The sequence below is a fragment of the Liolophura sinensis genome, chromosome 7 (genome assembly GCF_032854445.1).
Source record: "Liolophura sinensis isolate JHLJ2023 chromosome 7, CUHK_Ljap_v2, whole genome shotgun sequence".
Lineage (NCBI taxonomy): Eukaryota > Metazoa > Mollusca > Polyplacophora > Chitonida > Chitonidae > Liolophura > Liolophura sinensis.
In genome coordinates, this window is record NC_088301.1 from 23,925,967 (window position 1) to 23,949,731 (window position 23,765).

General features: G+C 36.5%; 1 protein-coding gene across 4 annotated transcripts in view; it reads right to left on the bottom strand.

Annotated features, from left to right (window-relative positions):
- The window catches only part of LOC135471899 (dystrobrevin beta-like), a 108,559-nt gene that overhangs the window by 51,489 nt on the left and 33,305 nt on the right, over nt 1-23,765 (bottom strand). For all 4 annotated transcript variants that reach the window (XM_064751320.1, XM_064751318.1, XM_064751321.1 and 1 more), the window contains exons 2-10: nt 16,789-16,884; nt 15,314-15,394; nt 14,514-14,727; nt 12,400-12,485; nt 11,342-11,493; nt 9,921-10,029; nt 7,175-7,341; nt 4,373-4,509; nt 3,899-3,997 (exon numbers count right to left, since the gene is read on the bottom strand). In XM_064751320.1, coding sequence (XP_064607390.1) covers nt 3,899-3,997; nt 4,373-4,509; nt 7,175-7,341; nt 9,921-10,029; nt 11,342-11,493; nt 12,400-12,485; nt 14,514-14,727; nt 15,314-15,394; nt 16,789-16,884 — 1,141 coding nt within the window. The remainder of the gene's footprint in view (nt 1-3,898; nt 3,998-4,372; nt 4,510-7,174; nt 7,342-9,920; nt 10,030-11,341; nt 11,494-12,399; nt 12,486-14,513; nt 14,728-15,313; nt 15,395-16,788; nt 16,885-23,765) is intronic.

Below are 23,765 nucleotides of genomic sequence, written 5' to 3' on the forward strand. Positions count from 1 at the left end.
CCAACATAACTGGAAATGTCTGAAAATTTAAACAAAATCACAAAAAATAATTATGTGTATGTAAGGAAGCATTCCCATCGATGATTAGTTTATCACATAAATATTTACTTTACATTTTAGTTTCTATAAATATCATAAAGAGTAATATTTATCAGTGCTGTGAGAATGAAAATCAAAGGTACAAGCTTGTACACTGCACGTCTGGATTTAATTCCAAACATAACAGTTGTTGTAACCAGAGTGTTACAATTGAGCCCGGCAAGGTAATTCATTTAGATGAGGATTACATATGCTAAAGGACTGACAACATTTCCTCCACACTGGATTACTGCAATGACAGCAACGATCAGCCGTCGCATTAAGAGTTAATAGTGCGACATAAAGGGTTGTTATTGTGTGACACGTCTGCACTTAGATACGGGCCCGAGTGACATGGGACAGAGCTTTTCATCAACACATCGATGGCAGACCATTATCTTAAGACTTGACAATGGCTTTCCGTATGAATATTTCACTGCACTTGTAACAAAGGAAAGGAATAAACACAGCACTATATTAGAGTACTGCGCTCTAACATCACACAGGAGGCCGTTTGCCACCAGTCAGGATGTACATGTAATACAGGTGTTTCTGTTCATTTGGAGTAATTAATACAGCAGAAGTGCTGCCTCACTGCAACATCATGCTAAAGACCCCAGGTATAATATCCCACCCAGTGTGAGCATGCAGCTCTTTGGTTACTGGCTTCTCTGGAGGAATTAACATATTTTTTCGTCTTATTTTGGTTATGTCAAGACAGAGTCTACTTGTCACAAGCCAGTCTCAATGATGCCTCATCGTAAAATAATGCCAAAGACACCAGACGTAACGTTCCACCCAGTCTACAGTTACAGTATACCAACACCTGGTATGTCCCCTTTATTTAGTGTTTTTTTAGTTGTCATATTCAGAATTTTTCCCTGCAGCGGAGGTAAGTTTTAAAGGTTTAGGAAAACCACTGTGTGTATTACAAATGAACATTTGGCCAAGCTTATTCCTCCTACATGCACTGGCCAAGCTTATTCCTGCTACATGCACTGGCCAAGCTTATTACTGTTACATGCACTGGCCAAGCTTATTACTGTTACATGCACTGGCCAAGCTTATTACTGTTACATGCACTGCCCAAGCTTATTCCTGCTACATGCACTGGCCAAGCTTATTCCTCCTACATGCACTGGCCAAGCTTATTCCTGATGTCTGTATTGCCCAAGCTCATTCTTGATGTATGTACTGGCCAAGCTTATTCCTGATATATGTATTGGCCAAGCTTATTCCTGCTACATGCACTGGCCAAGTTTATTCCTGATATATGTATTGGCCAAGCTTATTCCTGCTACATGCACTGGCCAAGTTTATTCCTGATATATGTACTGCCCAAACTTATTCCTGCCACATGCACTGGTCAATCTTATTCCTGATATATGTATTGGCCAAGCTTATTACTGTTACATGCACTGGCCAAGCTTATTACTGTTACATGCACTGGCCAAGCTTATTACTGTTACATGCACTGGCCAAGCTTATTACTGTTACATGCACTGCCCAAGCTTATTCCTGCTACATGCACTGGCCAAGCTTATTCCTCCTACATGCACTGGCCAAGCTTATTACTGTTACATGCACTGGCCAAGCTTATTCCTGCTACATGCACTGGCCAAGCTTATTCCTGATGTATGTATTGCCCAAGCTCATTCTTGATGTATGTACTGGCCAAGCTTATTCCTGATATATGTATTGGCCAAGCTTATTCCTGCTACATGCACTGGCCAAGTTTATTCCTGATATATGTATTGGCCAAGCTTATTCCTGCTACATGCACTGGCCAAGTTTATTCCTGATATATGTACTGCCCAAACTTATTCCTGCCACATGCACTGGTCAATCTTATTCCTGATATATGTATTGGCCAAGCTTATTCCTCCTACATGCACTGGCCAAGCTTATTCCTGATATACGTATTGGCCAAGCTTATTCCTGCTACAGGCCACTGGCCAAGCTTATTCCTGCTACAGGCACTGGCCAAGCTTATTCCTGCTACAGGCACTGGTCAATCTTATTCCTGATATATGTATTGGCCAAGCTTATTCCTCCTACATGCACTGGCCAAGCTTATTCCAGATATATGTACTGGCCAAGCTTATTCCTGCTACATGCACTGATCAATCTTGTTCCTGATATATGTATTGGCAAAGCTTATTCCTGCTAAAGGCACTGGCCAAGCTTATTCCTGATATATGTACTGTCCGAGCTTATTCCTGCTACATGCACTGGTCAATCTTATTCCTGATATATGTATTGGCCAAGCTTATTACTGCTACATGCACTGGTCAATCTTATTCCTGATATATGTATTGGCCAAGCTTATTCCTGCTACATGCACTGGTCAATCTTATTCCTGATATATGTATTGGCCAAGTTTATTCCTGCTACATGCACTGATCAATCTTGTTCCTGATATATGTATTGGCAAAGTTTATTCCTGCTAAAGGCACTGGCCAAGCTTATTCCTGATATATGTACTGTCCGAGCTTATTCCTGCTACATGCACTGGTCAATCTTATTCCTGATATATGTATTGGCCAAGCTTATTCCTGCTACAGGCACTGGTCAATCTTATTCCTGATATATGTATTGGCCAAGCTTATTCCTGCTACAGGCACTGGTCAATCTTATTCCTGCTATATTTATTGGCCAAGCTTACTTCTGCTACTAACCAAAGTTATTCCTCCTACATGCACTCACATCAAGCTTATTCTTGCTACTGGCCAAGTTTATTCCTGCTAATGGACAAGCTTACTCCTGCTACAGGCACTGGTCAAGCTTATTTTTGTTACTGGTTCAACTTATGACTGTCCCATTCACACAATTACCTCCATACTGAGGCAAACATTTATTTATAGGGATTGAGCATGCCAAAATATATACAGATATTGGGAAAATTTGTCTCGACATGTTTTAGCATGTCACATTAAAATTTACAGTACATGTACGCTAATGTCCCAAAGGGCTTTTCTCCTTTCCTCTAAAGGAAGCAGAAGTAAAAAGTTTATAGATTTCTTAGTTCTCCACCACAGCTATTCCCTCAATTGCAGAAAGACATTTGATTCCCATTATGATATCTTACCATGATGAACATGCAGCCCAGGTGGGCTCATTTATATTTCACTACTGATAACGTCCCATTCTCTAAGATTTCTATACGTTTTGTCTGGATGGTAAATATGTTTCTGGATGTAAATACATTTCATTGTTTTTCACATACACAATGTAAATTAAACAATGATCAGGATTTTGAATGTGTGTGGAAGTTCAAAACTGTAATTCGAAACACATCTATAAGATTTCAACCTATTTCTATAATGTGTTTATCACCAATTTCACGTTCATGCTCCTGTTAAAAGGATTAAAGGGAGGCATACATGAGAAATATTACAGCAATTTTAGAATCAGAGTGAGCTCCCTTGATCTCCACACTAACATCTTATTACATAATTTTAAAACATATTTATTCATAATAAGTCAAAAATTCTTCAGAATTTAAGTCAAACCAAACGCTAAAATAAAGAGGCTATCAATGACCTCACATCCATATTTTGGTTTGAAATATTTTGTTTCAATGTCCATTTGGTGAATGCATTTATAACTCCATATGTATATGCATTTTAATGAGGAAATCTGGCAGCCTGTGTGTTCAGGGGAAGAAACCTGATTTGACATCTTTAGTCCCAAAACATGTCATTTTGACAAATAATGCTAGTACGTACTATTCTTGACAGTGTTTAATGGTCTTCACCTATAATATTTTTCACATTAGTGTTTTCATTTTGGTTCATATAATAAATAAACATGAACTGACCTTCTGCTTGCTGAACCGCTGTCTATTGACGAGACTTCCAGCGAATGATTGGTGGAATGTTCAGGGAACCCATTGTGTACTGGTACAGGGGTTGGTGGCCTGAAAAAATGATAACAATGTACTCCAATGTATAGATTCATATATATCAAGAAAGAACTCATGTCCAATGTCTTTTTTGTACTCTTGTACCAATGTGTATAAATGTATACATTAAAGTCCATTTAACAATAATTTCAGCCAAAGAAAAAAAAATAATGATAAAACTTCAATTTTTCTTTATAAATTTATTATAAAATCAATAAATCATAATACATTTCCCTGTATATATCAGATATCAGTAATCATAGAATACTGTATACACATCTTTACCAATAGAGATAAATTCTATTCAGTGTTGACAGATATTTAAAGACCATATAAACACATGTACATCTGTAGCCTACAAGTTCATGGAACAGAGACATTTTCACTCACACAATATGTGTCAGATCTATAGTTTTCTCTGGCTGGTCAGGGAAATGAGGATGCTTGTTGTTTCCATGGTGACTTTTGCTGGGCACACAGCGTATAGTCTTCTTCAGAGAATGTCCAATTTGTTTTGCTGGAGATTTCTGAAGAATAAAAGGAATATACAGTAATAGCCAGCCTTTTAAAAGTACTCCACAGGCAAGTTCAGTGTCACTAGCAAGTTCTCAGCCTGCCAGTAGTTTGACTGTGACACATTAAAAGACTGATTGTTGAGACAGTATTTATATACAATAATACAGTCATGTTTACATAGTATGTAAGCACAGCAAAAACTGTACAGCTGTTAGAAGGCTAATATATTTGTCTGCAGGTATGCAATAGTTTTCAGCATTATTTTGGTTATATACCAATGGTGTCCCCTTAATAACAACAATATTAATAATAACAATACTAATAATGACAACAACAACAATACTTATAATACATGTAATTTTATTTAACAAGGTTCATTCAGTCAAATAAATACAATTTGCTCTTCCTCTGAGCCCACAAACAAACATATAAAAAACATAAACATAATAATTAGAACAATCATATTTCTGTTTCTGATATTCATATTATTAATCTAACGATATTTGTTATAATATGATATTGTCCAATTCATACTGATGCCTTACTGGCGCACCATACTCATGACAACAGACATGACATCCACACAGTCAGACATATCTGACAGCGGGGCTGACAATAACTTCACTAACTGACGTCTGAGCGTCAAACAATGAAATTTCAAGATCCTCAACCTTAATCTCTTTGTAGGCGTGACCTGATACAGAAGTGAACTTTAATCTCACGTTTTATACTTATGTTGAGTTTTTAGTTAAACTTATTACTGTCAGCGATGTTTATTTCTGATCAACATTGACCCCATACATGTATGTACAAGCCTGTATGTTTCCTTCCACCATAATACTGGCCACTGTAATATAAGTATAAATATTCTTGTAAGTACCGCGTAATACACCCATCAAATAAATGAATTAATTTATTACTGTTTTAATAATTTATAAATTATGATTTGTTATGTTGGTAGATATCTCTGGAGATAATGTCTTCTGTTCAGATATGATATTTGGCTTTTAAAATAATATTACCTTCTAGTTACAGGGGCCTTGCAGCATATTTATCACAATGAACAAATTTGTTGACAAGCAGCCAATCAAAGTGAACAAAAACACTGCACTCTTTGACATGTGCAGTGTTCTGTTAACCGCTTCCTGGTACAAACATTTTCAAACTATGTCCTAACTAATTACAGCCATTCGCAACAAAAGCACATGGAGTTGTCACATCATCAATGCACCGGGTAATACACACATGATTAGCCATTACCCATCAAAACTGTCTTATCTTTCTCCATTATCAAGAAATCTGAGACGTTAAGCATTGTGCGGATTTATCGGTAGACTGAATAGCAAATATCGATCAATGTTTTAATTATATACTGACTGATACTTTTTATAGCTACCTCAGTACCAGTCAACCTCACTACATGCAAACTTCAAAGTCATAAAGCAACAGTCAACAAAAGGCAGGATTATCACCATGTTACAGTCAGACAAACAAAGCCTATCTTGGACTCGACTAGTAATTGTTATTTGACACTTCCTCTAGGTTACATGCTATTTCACAAACAACAAAATGAGTTTTTGAAAACAGAACGAAAGAACTGAACGACATTACTTGTTATATGAGAAAACAAAATGATAACGTCTGAGCCTGGGTTATTTATTATGTTTACTCACAGCCTACCTATTTTATCTCCGCATCTAGGCCTATCCTAGATGCATATAGTGAAATGTTTAATTCATCTGATAATAATAATAATAAAAATAACAACAATACCAATAGTTAATAAAAAGAAAACTCAAACTTCACCAGTAATAAATTACACGTTAATTAGCTTAATTAAATTAATTAGGTAATTGTATTTCTGTTGATTATTTTTGTCAGTTTACATGACAGTATGACGTATTTGCATAGCCTTATGTTTCCATTACATTACACAGTTTTATTTTATCAATAGTGGGGACCATATCAAATACAGACAGATGCGTGTATTCCTTTAAACTGCGGAATTACATTATGAGTTAAGAGAAATCTAGCAGCTAGCTGATTTAGTTTTCAACTTAAATGGCACTCATAAAAATCTCTAAACTTCAACCACATATTTGACCAATTATCCACTCAGCGGATGTGGATCAAAGCTTGGTTTTATTGTCAAATTCGATGTTTTATTTCAAATTTAAATGTGTGGGTCTCCCCCAGGCTATGCCCGGTTTCCACCCACCATAATGCTGGCAGCCGATGTACAAGTGAAATATTCTTGAGTATGGAGTAAACACCAATCAAATAAATAAATAAATAAACAAAATTTAAAAGGTCCACATTTTCAAAGCATATTCTTCAATTTATTTATTTGCATTTTATGTCATATTCAAGAATATTTCTCTTCTAAGATAAGGGTCAGTATTATAGTGGGAGGAAACTCGGCAGAGACCCTGGGGAAACCCAGAACCATCTGCAGGTTGCTGACAGGCCCATATTCATAAAGCCTAAGATGTGGTGGAAAACTCTAAGACTAGCCAACTGACTCAAACATATAACCAATTACCACGGGACCATGTGATTAACAGTAGGCTAATGCTGCACCATGATAAGTAATCAACATTACTTTTTTGTCTTCTTTTGTTCTAAATTTAGATATCTACTTCGTCACTCAGATATTAATGAATTTGTCTAACTTACGTATGTCATGTATTCCTTCATCTCATGATCGTTGGTATGGTTACCAGAGGTCCGTCCCCTCCAGAAGCAGTCCTGACACAACTGGTAGTTAAAACAACGCTGACATTTGTACCTGAAGCCAGTGAAGGACTCTCGGTTACACCCCTCACACTGGACTGGGTGGAACACTGCCAACAGATAATGCACAGGATAAAAACTGGACTGTGTGGTACAATGACAACAAATAATGTACAGGATAAAAACTGGACAGGATGGAACAGAGTCAACAGATAATATACAGGATAAACACTGTATTGGGTGGGCAATTTCAACAGATAATGTACAGAATGAACACTGGACTGGGAGGGACACTGACAACAGATAATGTACAGGATAAACACTGTGCTGGGAGAGACACTGACAACATATAATGTACATGATAGCACTGTACTGGGTGGGTCATTGTCAGCAGATAATGTACAAGATTAAACACCATACTGGGTTGGTCACTGTCAATGGAAAATGTACAGGATAAACACTGTACTGTGTGGAACACAGTCAACAGGTAATACAGGATAAACACTGTCAACAAATAATGTACAGGATAAACACTGTACTGGATGGGTCACTGTCAACAGATAATGTACAGGTTAAGCATTATACTGGGTGGGACACTGTCAAGAGATAATGTACAGAGTAAACACTGGACTGTGTGGGACACTAACAACAGAAAATGTGTAGGATAAATACTGTACTGGGTGGGGACACTGTCAACAAATAATGTACAGGATAAATACTGTCAACAAATAACGTACAGGATAAACACTGTCAACAGATAGTGTACAAGATAAATGCTGGACTATGTGGGACACTGTCAACAGATAGTGTACTTCATAGACATGATGAAATATTGTACATATATGTGATAAAACACAGCAACCAAACAAAGTACCTGATAAACACTGAGGCCAAATAGTGTACATGATAAACACTGACGCCAGACAGTGTACATGATAAACACTGAGGCCAAACAGTGTACAAGATAAAAACTGAGGCAAAATGGTGTACATGATAAACACTGACACCAAACAGTGTACATGATAAACACTGACACCAAACAGTGTACATGATAAACACTGAGGCCAAGCAGTGTACATGATAAACACTGACGCCAAACAGTGTACATGATAACACTGAAGCTAAACAGTGTACATGATAAACACTGACACCAAACAGTGTACATGATAAACACTGACGCCAAACAGTGTACATGATAAAAACTGAGGCCAAATGGTGTACATGACAAACACTGAGGCCAAACAGTGTACATGATAAACATTGAGACAAAACTGTGTACATGATAAACACTGAGGTCAAACAGTGTACATGACAAACACTGACACCAAACAGTGTACATAATAAACACTGACGCCAAACAGTGTACATGATAACACTGAAGCTAAACAGTGTACATGATAAACACTGACACCAAACAGTGTACATGATAAAAACTGAGGCCAAATGGTGTACATGACAAACACTGACGCCAAACAGTGTACATGATAAACACTGAGGCCAAACTGTGTACATGATGAACACTGAGGCTAAACAGTGTACATGATAAACACTGACGCCAAACAGTGTACATGATAAACACTGACGCCAAACAGTGTACATGATAAAAACTGAGGCCAAATGGTGTACATGACAAACACTGACGCCAAACAGTGTACATGATAAACACTGAGGCCAAACTGTGTACATGATGAACACTGAGGCTAAACAGTTACATGATAAACACTGAGGCCAAACAGAGTACATGATAAACACTGACGCCAAACAGTGTACATGATAAAAACTGAGGCAAAATGGCCTACATGATAAACACTGAGGCCAAACAGTGTACATGATAAACACTGAGGCCAAATGGTGGAAACGATAAACATCGAGGCCAAATAGTGTACATGAAGGCCAAATAGCAAACATAATAAACACTGAGGCCAAATAGCGTACATGATAAAAACTGAGGCCAAACAGGGGACATGATAAACACTGAGGCCAAACAGTGTACATGAAGGCCAAATAGTGAACACGATAAACATTGAGGCCAAATAGTACACCATAACCTTACAGCGTACATGATAAACACAATGACCTACTAGTGTGCATGATAAAAACAATAGCCAAATAGTGTACATTTATTCATGGGGTTTTCTTGCCAATTTCTCAAAGTGGCAACCTCGATGAGAATACACAGTAAAAAGAACTTTCAAGCTATTTCACACACTTCGTTTGTACTGTTTTGCCAAACATATTGAGTTTCTTCATTTTTTCAAATTGATTTATTTTTTAAAAAAAGCCAGGAAGTCACTTGGATAAACACTGTAACCAAATACTTGGAGTAGCATAAAGAGAATCAATATAAAAAAGCAGTGCACAGTTACAGTAGCCTCCCCTTGTTCCCAGGATGCAAAAATTGGCCAATTTCTGTGCATACATATTCATTTGATTCACCTCTTTATCAATGATGTAATCAGACTGTGTTGTGTAAGCGGAATAAAAAAAATTAAATGTGATAGAGAAATGAACTGCATAAACAACTCAATCAAGAGAAAAAAAATTTAACTAAACATGTTTATAACATGTGGTTTCCAAGGCCCAAGGTTCCACAAATTTTTACTGAAATATGTCTTTAAGAATCAAGTAAGCAAACAAGACATATAATCTATATAGTTGTTTTGTTGAGGTATTATAAAATCACACTGACCATTTTCCACCTGCGCCATCCTGTGGAGGATGGGGAACCACATAAGGCACTGAGGGCCTGGGTCAGACATCATCACATCCAGGAAGTCATTCACATTGACCTTGTTCCTCTGAAACCAAAACAACAATCCATTCAGTTATTTCACAGTTGATTAATGCCACATGCAAGAATTTTTCACTCATATGATTACCTTCAGTTTTATGGCCGAAGGAAACTAAAGTGCAAGGCATAAACGAACTACCTTTGGCAAGTTACCAATAAACTTTCCCACAAATCATCTTGGTGGAAGACAATGGTCTCCAACATTTGTTACAGTGTGCAAACGCCAACCTTAAGCGTCAGTCATCAAGGCCCCTCAAGCAGTGATTTATTTATTTATTTATTTATTTGATCCGTGTTTTACGCCGTACTCAAGAATATTTCACTTATACGACGGCGGTCAGCATTATGGTGGGACGAAACCGGGCAGGGCCCAGAGAAAACCCCTGGCCATCCACAGGTTGCAGCCAGACCTTCCCACTTACGACCCTCAAGCAGTAAGAACAGGGGAACAACAATACAGATTTTAAAAGCTTACACATACATATTCAATTTATGCTTTATAAAGAACATTTATGTATACCACTGTTCGACTGTGAGAAAATATTGATTATCATCCTGTAATCCTATAAATCTATCCACTCTAATAAAGTCACCAGGACATGGATGAAATATTTCTGTGTATATTCTATATTAAATCATAATAATTTCTTCACTCCAACTAACAACTTATAAGCAAAAAAAAAAGAATTCAACAATATGCTGCATTTGTTGACTTTATCTTTATCTAGCTATACTGTTAATATGTTAAACACCAGTTCACTACATTGACTAAATTATACTTTATCAACTTGCTACAGTTCTTTAAGAGCTTGATTAATACATGTGTTTTAATTTTCAATCATTTTCTCTTTGCATTAGAGGCTGAGAGTTGGTGGTTGGCCTTTTCCTCTTATTAATTCCATGCAAATCTCCTTTTTGAAATTTGACTGATGTTTTATACCGTACACAAGAATTTTTCATTCATATAGCAATGTTCAGTTCCAGGGGTGGAGGAAAACAGGAAGAGCTTCCTTGAAAACTAATAAACCAGATTTTATCTTGATAATAATTACATAATAATTATGTCAAGAAGCTATATATGTATGAAAATATTGAATTTGGGTATCTTTGTGGAAATGCTGTGGCACTTGCAGCTGCATTTTTCACAAATTTTTCACTTGAAAATTCAAAGTGATATTTACACTTTCAAGGAAAGTTTTACAAAGAACTCTTAAGCTGAAACAAAATGCTCCGTCAATTTAAGGGAAAAAAATAATCATGGTGTAAAATTAGTACTTATGTTTAGCTGAGAAAAAAAATCCTGGAAATAATTCACTCACCCCATCAAAACAGGATCTGACAGCAGCGTCGCTGAAGCCAAATGAAGGCCCCTCGTAGACAGCTTCAGGCAAGGCCAGAATGTCCCTAAGGTAGTCCTTGAATTTTGACCTTATAAGGTAGCCACTTGAGTCTGAGATCTGCGTAAACATGTCTGAGAACAAAAAAAATGCACATACTTAATTTACCTGAGTTGTATGTAGTTTTACTTTGGATTTTGTAGATAGAGAGTTGAAAAGAAAGCAAGTTAATTATATGAATGACAACCTGATTTCTGTTAAAAAATTATTCAATTAGATAAGAATTTATTCAGAACCTTTTGATCAAAATTTCCTAAGAAAAATAAAGGTTATAACTGACTTTTTTGATCAGTTGTCCAGATGTGTTTACTCGCTCTTACTATTTTTCAAAGTGAATGATTCATCTTTGGTGATCATCATTATGGCTCTGGACATTTGGGTTAGAAAGTAGGCCAGATAATGGTACTAAATATTTATTTCACTGGGGTTTTACGCCGAACTCAAGAATATTTCACTTATATGACGGCGGCCAGCATTATTGTGGGAGGAAACCGAGCAGAGCCCGGGGGGAAACCCACGACCATCCGTAGGTTGCTGACACACAATCCCATGTATGGCAGGAGAGGCAGCCAGCATGAGCTGGTCTTGAACTCACAGCGACTGCATTGGTAGGAGGCTCTTGGGTTATTGCGCAGCGCTGGGGTGATAACCCCTTCCGCCTTGGTAGCAAATATTAGCAGGAGAGATTAATGCACAAAGTTGGCTGTGAGAGTGAGACAGATGATGTGACAAACTTGTCTGTTTGTTTCTTTATTTGTTTCTTTTAACTGCATAACCATCTCTCTATCTGATTCAATTTCCTTTAATCATAACTTTGGTCTTGAGTACATGTAAGTGAAATATGCTCGAGCATGGTGTAAAACAACAATCAAAGAATTAAAAAAATAAATTTATTTGCTTGTTGCTTAATGCCATACTCAAGAATTTTTCACTTATATTACGGCAGTGAATTAATCTGTAAGTGCAGTGGAAATACTTACATCTCAGTTTGTCCATCAGTTTACCTGAGCACAGGTGAGAGAGGGCAACCTTAAGAGAGAACACCTGGATACGACCCTTCCCATCTCTGTCAAAAACAAAATAGCATTTCAGGATAAAGCATAATTATTTCGCAAGAACAATCATTTGTGCAGATAGTTATGCAAAATTATTTTCAACAGATCGATGGTCAGTTACCTAAACTAAAGTCTGGTCTGGCTCAATATTTTTGCCTGCGTGACATCTACCAGTCCTGTTTATCAATTTGTACTGGTATTCATGGTTTTAGTGTGAGAACTGGCTTTGTATTTGAATTAGGAAATTTGACACTGTAAATGCATATAATTTACAAGCTACTATAAACTGTAGTAATATTTATAGGTTATTGGATTGTATGGAATATTGAATGGAGCTCTTTCATTGGCTGACAGAAAACAAAACAATCCAATAACCTATTTATTATACACCCACTTGTCAAAAACGTAAGTAAATAAACTCGAACGCTGAACGAATTGGGCAAAACCGTGCTAATTATTTCATATCCTGTAACAATAGCGGATAGCCGGTTGCGGATGAATATCGAATACTGAATGGAGCTCTTTCATTGGCTGACGGAAAACTGGGTCAGGCACACGTGGCCGAAGCGGTATTTTACAAACAGAAGTGTAAAGAAAAGGAATGCAGACGTTTCAGTGAAAATTAAAAGTGCAGTTATTGAAAACTGCGCCACCAAACAGACTAGTGTAATCTTTACAGGATGAGGACGAAAGAGAAGTAGGGTTTGCTGAGAAAGTTGGCTGATTATCCTTGGGATTCTATGCGGAAGTTGATGATTTCAGAGTTCTGAAAACTTAGTTTGAGGCAACATTCGGGAAACAGATCTGCTTGTTGACAAACAAAAAGTAGTCCGTACGTGTGACGTCACAGTTACAACTGTCCAATATATTAAAACATATTGGACAGTTGTGTTTACTACATAATATAGTAGGTGCTGGACACTGGTCGTGTTGCTTGGTTTTGCTCAGACTGATTTTATCCAGTTTTCTTGTAAAGTTTTACCTAATCACACATTCTGTTACTGTACAGAATTCCGTCTGCCACTGAGTGTCAACTCTGCTATCAGCTGCTCTAAACTGTAGGCCAACCCTTCATCTCCTACTGACCCACCTTTCCTACCCTTTCCCCAACACCCCACCCTCCCTTGCTCCAGCTAGATGTGCACTCAGACTGAAGTTTATATGTCCCTTACGGGAATATTATGTTTCTGTTTTTCTAACCTTTTTATATGTGAAGACATATGGGAATATCATCAGAAAATTTTGACTACAGGCTTATCATTTTTTTTTCACTATGGCACATAGAAAATAATAAATCCTGGGCATGTAGCATTTACGTGGAAATATGTAGTGAGGAAATTTGGGCAAAGACACGGAAAAGGTAGCAGTGCCTTGTGTATTTTAACTGAGGTAAATGACATACACAATGAAACATTTGCATCACTGTATTGAGATATAAATTGGTACAAAGAAATATGTACACTCATATTGCAACATTATTATGTATAACGACTCAGCTTAAACATAAAAAAGAATAATAATAGTAATAAAAAAGAACAAGATAACGCTACATTTACACAAGGTAATACAATGCAATAAATGTAATTTGCAATTCCTTATACAAGGAATGATACTGACTATAACTACAAGTTGCTTGCTGAGGAAAAATGTTTACATCCTGCAGGGAATAAAGTTTAAGCAGTAGCAGCAAATTCAGTAAACTATTTCAGAATTTAGTTTATTTATTTATTTTATTTGTGATTTACGCCATACTCAAGAATATTTCACTTATACGACGGCGGCCATCATTATGGTGGAAGGAAAACCTACAACCATCCGCAGGCTACTGACAGACCTTCCCACTTATGGCCGGAGAGGAAGCCAGAATGAGCTGGAGAGGAAGTATAATAATGTCTGATATTTTCTGAAAGGCAATAAATCTTGGTAAATACAGAAAATTTGATTTGATTACTGAATATAAATTTTTTGGCCAAAAGTCATCACGTTTTTTGTCTCTGTAAAAGTTACATTAATTAAAATACTGGATGCCCCTATCCCACCTTTCATAGGCACTGAGCAACCAGTTGAGCAATAGATGGTTACACTGGTCGACATTAATCTGCTGGGAAGATGGTAAGCGTTTGTTCAGCTGGTTGTATATACTGGTGAGTATCCCCTCCAGACGGGACACGTTCAACTCAGACTGAGGCTCCAGCGTGTTCAGCCCATTCTCACGGAACGCCTCTATAATGTTCCAGATGTCCACCAGGTACACTGAAACATTGAAGGCTTTAACAGTGAGCAAAACTGAATTGGTTTTTGTTTTTCTTAATCTGACTGGTATTTAACAATTTTTTACTTGTACAATGGCAGTCAGTGTAAAGGGCTTGGAGGCAACTAGACTGTCCAAAGTAAACCACTGTCGACTCCCACATGTCTGACAAAACACCTGATTTCAAACCACAGCCGAACAACTAACCTAGTTCCTCAACTTTCAAAGAGCAGCTTTCAGTGTGATTTATGCACCTTTTCCAGTTGATTTTGGAGCTAAAACTACAATGGATTGATTGGCCAAACTCAGGGCTACACAAAAAGTATAATTTTGTCAGAATGTCCTCAGAATACGCTTGAATAAACATCTTGCAAACGTGCGAAAACGTTGAACAATTACAGTAGCAAAAGCTTGATTCGAGTATTTGTCCTGCTTCGTTTAATGATACATATATATATATATGTGTATATATATATATATGCAGCCTAAAATTGACATATTGACTGATACACTCATACAGTGTTCAGTATTCACTTATACAGTTCCATTTTCACACTGAATGAGAACAGAAGAAGGGTATTAACTTACAATTGGTCTTTTTCTGGATAAAACGTAATTTACATGCTGTTCTGTAGGTGGCAAAACGTATCACATCAAAGTTTTGCGACCCTAAAAGAGAAACAAAGGAAACAAAATTATGAAGTATACTTTAACATTTACAAGCTCTCAGAAAGTTTTGCTTTCGAAGATTAAAACTATTAAAACTTAAAAGATTAGTTACTGATAAATATTTGAATAAACTCAGACTTCAATCCCCATTTTCCTTGACAAACGTCTCAATATCATACACCAAATGAATTAATTGAATATAAAATGAATAAGCCTTTTGTTTTGTGGCATGGCTAAAGCAATGTAATTTCATACTGAATATATTACATATATGTATCATATTACAACATACAATCCTGGAGCAAGCAGCAGATCAAAGAGAAAGTCCTGCGCCAAACAGTATTTTGGCAGGTGCGAAACATTTGGTACCGACAAAACTGACATGTAAATAACATTGTAACTTTTTTCTTAGTGTGAATAGCTGCAAGGCTTGTCATTATGTGTTGCACCAGTGTAAACTTTTTCCTGGCTTGATACACATGTCTGTTTCATAAAAGTTGCAATCTGTAAGTTGCTTGCACAAGGTTTCCTTTATCATACTGCAGCATATCCTGGGAAAATTAAGCCAGTCTACAGTTCTGCAAGACTTTCCTCTGCAAGAACATGCTCAAGAGTGAATGGACCATATTTGTCCCCATTAAGATAGACAGACTGTCACCATCTTGCTTAAGTTACCTCAATCAATGACTACAGTTGCTTCCCTTGCCTCTGACACTACACCATTATCTCCCTTATATATATCGTGGGTATACACATGTTTTTGTGAAGAGAACAAGCACAATTTTCACTGATGGACTGCTCTGGGTAACATGTGATCAGAACCTTATAATTACATACGTGTACAAATATTGTAATTTAATAAAGTTTACAACACCGATTCACACAAATCAAAATATACAGGGGCCTCTGCCCGGTTTCCACCCATCATAATGTTGGCCGCAGTGGTATAAGTGAAATATTCTTGAGTACGGTGTACAACACCAATCAAATAAATAAATCAATCAAAATATACATGTGCAAGATACATGTATGATGAAAATACTTACAGCAAGATTGGGGCCCTTTAACAGCTTTTAAATATCTGCAATTAATGATTGTATTATATTCTCCCCTGAACATCAGTTTATATACATGTACAGAGTGTCCCAGACGACGTGCACCATCCTGATTTTCATTACTTTTCTGTGTTTCAGATTTAATACTGATTTTAAATTTTTTTTCTCTCCTTCAGAGTTAATTATGGCTAATAAACTAACAGTACAAGCAAGAGTTGAACTGGTTTTTATGTTTGGAAGAGATTGGGCAACACAGTGCTCTGTAGCTCAAGCATTTAACCTCAACCTGGATGGTGCGCAACTTCTGGGACACCATGTATAATTTACAAAGACCCTTACTCATTTCTGTCATCATCTGTCGATGTTCTACCAAGGCCTTAGTTGTTGCACTGGTGTCATCTATTAGCCGACTCTCTTCTACGTTCACCAGGTAACCTGTAAAAGAGATACACAAGACTTGTTAACCAGAGCTACATTCATCAGGTAACCTGTAAGAGAGATACACAAGTCTCAATAACCAGATTTACATTCCTCAGGTAACCTGTAACAGAGATACAAGAGTCTCAATAACCAGAGCTACATTCACTAGGTAATCTGTAACAGAGATACACAAGTCTCGACAACCAGGGCTACATTCACCTGGTAACCTGTAACAGATACACAAGTCACAATAACCAGAGTTACATTTACTAGGTAATCTGTAACAGATATACACCAGTCTCAATAACCAGAGCTACATTCACCTGGTAACCTGTAACAAAGATACACAACATTGAGTCTCAATAGCCACTTCTAAATTTAACTATGCAGACAATATGAGAGGTAAAAATAGACCGCAAATGGTAAGTCAATAAAAATATCGGGGTGCCAATGTCTGCATCACTGACAATTTGTCTGTTTTGTTTGTTTCACTCTCCGCATTTATTTTGGTCATGTACACCTACATAGTCTTTCTAAAGTAGAAAAACAGATTTGTTCATCCGCTTTGAAATCCCAAGAAGTCAGAATGACCTTCTATATTAACATGCAAACTGTCACTTCATCTACAAGTTGTTTACACAAGGATGCCTACACTGAAGCTTACATTTCAAAAAAAAAAACAAAAAAAAACAAAAAAAAACATTTGAATCAAAGGAAATTTTCACCTAAAAAAGCGGTACCAACAAAAATAGTTTAATAACAGTCTGATGCTTTCTTTGTGTGCTATTTTTAAGAAGATTATTCTAGTGTAGAAGGCGGAGTATATTTGACCCACACACAAACAATCCTATACAAATCAATGATTTCTAATGTTTTCCACAAACCACATGAATAAATAAAAACATGCACATTCAATGAAGTGAACATGTTTATTTCTATTATTTCACAAAGTGTTCTCATGCAGGAAGAGTAAACAATAATTCTTAAGTGCAATTGTCATTTTCAATGCCAAATATAGCCCTGTTGTCTAGGCTTACTTAAATCAAGAAAATTTTGATTTACTTTTTTACTGCTAGTCCTTAGTCAGAATTTAAAGTCTGACAAAGTTGAAATTTGTCTCATATTAAGTTAAATAAGCAAACTTACTAATAAAACAAGGAGTTGAGAAGTAATATCTGATCACACATTTTCAAGACCAACTAAAACTGTCAATACACGCAGCCTCGCAAATATAAAGTCATACACAGAAGCTACAGGAGTCTTCTGTAGATACATCAGCAATTGTCAAGGATGGTTCTACAGAGAATAACATATGGTACTGTGGATCCATAAACAGCTATCAATCATGTGACATTCACTCTCTTGGGATTCAAAGCTGTAAAGAAATTTTTTCTGGAAGTATCTTAACCTGAAGCCATTAGCGTCACATACTGTAGGGCTAAAAGGAGTTCTAATACTCAGGGTAAGTGGTAAGGGACTTTGAAACTCGACGCACACTAGAGTGTATAGTATACTGACTGAATATATGGGGCGAAAATGTTCCACAGCTGTGATAGCTATATGGTTGCAAACAATGAAAGACCAGAGTGGATTTTTTGTAAGTGTGGTGTCACATATTAATATTACGTACCTGTACATTGCACAGATGCACCGTCATTCAAAAACAAATTGAGCGAAAGCGAAACAAAACTTCAGAATGTTTTGAACCAATAGATGTAAATGCATGTTAATGTAAGTGCATTTGTTGAGCGCTCTGATATGTCTTCAATGTACATGTACACATACACTGTAAATAAATACAGGTCTGCAAGCAACATGCAAATGGTTGAGGGTTTCCCCTGAGGTTTCCTTAGTTTCCTTCCACCATAACGCTGGCCACCTTTGTACAAGTGAAATATCCTTGAGTATGGCATAAAACACCAATCAAATAAATGAGTTAATAAACAAATACATTACTCAAATAAATGAATAACAAAATACCAAAACACACAATGCATACAAAAAAAAAGAAAAAGAAGAGAAAACAATGGCCAAAGCACTTAAAATATTTTCTTTAGATTAGAGTTTCCTCCAGAGTATATAATGTGGTATTGATAAAAGTAGCTTGACATGTCTATAATGTCCATACAGTTGTGCACTGTAATCAAGTACATCACTCACAAAATGTATACCAAAAAAAAAAAACAAAAAAACAAAAACCAAAGTCAAACCATACAGAATATTAATTATCCTTACATCTGAGCTTCCTCCAGTATAATGTAGCATCCCTAATATATTGATAATCCATTTATCATTATTCCTGCACATTAATTACTGAAATAGAAATTGATTTAGACATGTCTCTGTTGTCAAAATTCCTTGATGGATATTATTGTTGTAAGCCTCCTCAGTTCATATCTTATGACACAAAGGTTAGTTTGAAACTTTCTCTTGAAGCTGTAATTAATTCATACAAGTGCAACTAAAGAGAGCGCAAGCAGATGGCCAAATGGACTGAAGTAGCACTGGAAGAAGCTAATAACTAGAGCTCTCTTTTATGAAACAGTTTGTACCTCCTCTTCACCCCCCCCCCATCCCTCCGCCAAAAAAATAACACTCTTAGCTAAGCACACACACAAATTCACTGCCATAATTGCCTGCATGTACATGAAAGCTTTGTCGAACAAGACTAAAAATAAAAGTCAGAGTGACAGAAATCATTAAAACCAAGGCTTGAGTTTTGGTGAGTTTTTTTCCACTAGACACATGTATTGACGTACACCGGGCCTGGAGTTTTCAGATTTCCCGCAAGCGACACAAGCGTTAATCCCCAGTGATTACATCAGACCCCGAGATCCAACTCGGCAACACTTGACAGAGCCCGAGTCTGACTAATCTTAGCTCTACATAGATAATACTATTGATCCCTGCCTAATCAATAATCACCAATAGGCTGACCTTTAAGTGGAAACATTCTCGCAGCCAACAGCTCAGATTAAAATCCCAGCAAGACCCAAAAAGTGGGGAAGAATTTCCCTGGCTTGGTGTTAATAAACGTCATAAAACATATCTTCACAGAATTACAGCAAATAGCAATGGCATTTTTTATTTAATTTTTTAAGTGTGACACACAAAAAATGAGTCCAAAACTACGCACTGACATTTTGGCAGAACCTTTTATTCTTTTTTTCACCACCTCTGCTTCCACTCTTGATGTTAAAATAGCTATCGATTCCCAAAAGCGGTGTTCCATCAAATATCGCAGGCTGCGTGAATGAACGCTTGGCTGCCATTTAACACATTATAAACACTAGAGTTAAGTTTGCTGGAAATTTGCCCTGAGTGAACCTGAAAAATCAAACGTTATCCAACATGGCCACCATTAATGGCATATGGTTCAATCATTCAGGATCCTCTTTGGTCTGCACCCAGCAAATCAAATGTGCCCCAAAATGGCTGCCGTTAATGGCAAATTGTTCAATGCTTCACAAAGACACAATCCTCTTTGGTTGGCACCCAGCAAATCAAATACTCGCCAAAATAGTTGCCATTAATGGTTCAATCATACAGGATAACACAGTCGTATACTGGCAGCTTCAGGCTCACATGATTTAACGATCGTCATGTATAGGTACACGATCAACAAATTACACTAGAGATCGACCAACTGTTGGTTGTGTCATCAACTAATCTGAGACATTTTCTCATTGACTGCATGTCATTCAATGCGATATCGGTACTGCGACTTGTAAAAAGTCACTTTCGCATTTCAAAAGGCCGCCATATTTTTAACAGAAATATCACGGGATCTCACATTACACGGGAGCTGGGTGTTAATGTTCACTCAACAGCCTATGTTTTAACCTAGCGGCAGCATAAGTACTACGTGTACATTAAATATCTGTTTCATTGAAATTCTGCAATGGAAATTGTGTCCCCATTCGCAGTAACTTATAGTGAAAACAATGGAGAAAGTGAAAACGCCAGGTAAAAAGTGTTACTGTGAAAGTTTGCTGTTTTCTTGGCCATGAAAAGCAGAAATTTCAAAGGTCACTTCCCGCAAATGGGTGCTAGTTTGACCACGGCTGCTCAGTTGTGGCGAGTCTAGTGGTGCGTATTACTGAAATGGGAATGTCTCTTACTACATAAACTTACCTGTGTCATGCCCAGCCTAACTCACACATGTGCAAAATGGCCTACACACGCATATAATACAGTCAAGTGTACAGATAATGCAACAAAAAAATATGACAATCTGTCCACGCACATCTACACGTACCTTTCGTTATATTAATCACACAAGTGCAGAGAACTGCTTGTATGTAAATGTATGCTCATCATGCAAATGAGCTCAATCTACATGTAATAACATTACAACATGTGTCACACCAAAACTCACTATATTTATCTGATAGAGTGTATACATATTTACTGTATGTACCTGTACACGAATGCCTACAGAGTTGGGTTCCTGACACATAACTTACTGTACTTCACTTTTCATTTTTAAGTCTAGCATTTTTCAGCTGACACATTTTGCTTGAATCTAGTTAATTACTCCACCTTATGGAGCCACAGGTTTTTTTTTTGTGAAGTCTGATTCATTTTTTATCAGAAAAACTGAAGTGTAAGCATCAAACGCATCATTCTAAGGCCTTTATGTGTTTATTAAAGTGCATTTTAACAAGCCAAACTTTAGGTGAAATACAGTATACAGTAAATGACACAAAATTTCATCCATAAATAAGTTGCAAATCTGGTTAGATTCTGAAAGTTCTATTTATCTTATTAAACAAAAAAAAAGTGTTTTGTTGTTGGTTTGGAAAGTAGGATGATATACATGTGCAACAGGAAAAGCTTACATTTTAACGACATAAATTATACTTTATGACATTTCTTTGCCACTTTTGTGGGTGAAATTTTAGGTGACCATAAAAACATTTACCATATATCATGGCATAGATAGTAGCTATTTTTTGGTGTTATGCTTTACTAATCATAAATAAGAAAAAATGTTCTATCTGTTTTAGCTATGTTCAAAATGCTTTTTAACACATCTAAATACTTCTGAACTAGGACAGTTATAATGTATAAATTCATAAACAGGATTTAACACTAATAAAGAAAAGAGAAAAAAATGCAAATATAACCAAGGTTCAAAAACTAATCGATGCATTTGATTTATTTTATTTAACTATCTATTATAATGCACTTTAGATATTTTTTATGATATAAATGGCTCATCAATTATCTTCAGGAAGCAGCACAGTATCACATATACATATCATAACAATTTCACACAACCCAGGCAAACTGACCGAGAGATAAGCCCAGATCCTACAGACATTTATCCTTGTAAGTGTGTGGTGTAACCAGATAATGTTCACAAGATGACAGACTAATGTAATAACTGAAAGCAATAATTGATTAGGCTGAAATGGTTTGGCCGGATAACACCAGTTTGGCATATGTATCCCAGCCGAGGCTCCATGAGACATGTAAGCCACATGCGTACAAGGCACAGACAGTGGTAAACTGGCAATCAGGGAATTCACACTGAGGCATAACAGATAAATCTCACCCCAGCACCACTGAGATCAGAAATGTCTACAAATACAGTAACATTCAGACATAAATTTGGTTGTCATAATATGAGTGAAAAATTCCTGAGCATTCCGTTATTCAATCGATCAATCAATAAATCAATTTACATGTAGATAAATGTTTTGTAAGCACAAGAATCTGTACCAAACACTGTGAACATTTTTTGAATATTTACACAGGTATTTATGTATTCCATAATCAGTGGTGTCCACTCCTCAAAAAACCTCATTTAAACTGTACAGGTACATGTATATCAAAGCAGTCTCTCATTACAATTTAGTAATTATTTACTAGTAAAGCATACATGCATAAACTTAAGAGCCATTTTAACATTTTTTTTTCCTGTAAAACTTTGCTTGTGGATTGTGAATTACAAAAGTTTGTCAGATACAAATACATGTAAACCAAAGAAATCTACATGTATATTTAAAGACCTGTCAAACTGTACACATGAGCAAGTAGAAACATTATATATACCTGTGTAATTACACTTTTAAAACATGAAGAAGTCAATAATAAATATCTTCATACATCAGCTGAAATCATAAATAAATAGATACGCTCTACAATTTACTGGTTGAATTAATTTTTCACATATTGTGACCAAAAAGTGGGAAAAGGACCCTAGCTGAGCTAAACTGAAAAGAGGCCGTATTTCACCAGTTATGTTAGATCATCAGCCAGCTATCACACTTTCATTGCTGCTCTGCTTTACTCTCTATGCTGTATGTCTTTAATTATATTACTCTAGGCACCCCTGTTTCTTTAGACAATATTACTGACCTGCATGACTGTGTTTGTATCAAATAATTAGAGGCCAACCATATTTATATAAATAAACAAATGTCTCCAAAAAGTGCAGTCATGTAATACTACCTTTTGTAGCTGAAACTTACACATTTCGACGTAAGTTACCATGTCATCCTACCTTCCAAACAAACCTCAAACGATGTTTCTAAAATCAATGGAACTCACAGTCAGGCAAAATAAGTAACTGTGTCATAGACAGAACTTTACTTCAAATACACTCAAATACGTGTAAGTAAAGCAAAAAAATGAAAACTATGTACTATAGTCTTGAAAGACAAATGGATCAAATGAAGAAGCCATACATACATTTACATGTGTCTTACGTGTGAATCTACTGTTTCATGAGGTGGGTCAACAGCTCTGTTTTTCATCTGAGGGTGTTAAGATTCCTTGGCTATTACCTCTGTCAGCAGAACACATTAATCTCCATTGAGAGCCACATGTGCTACTGTCTGACATAATTTGTCACAGACACAGGCTTGGTATGAAGGGATAGCCCATAC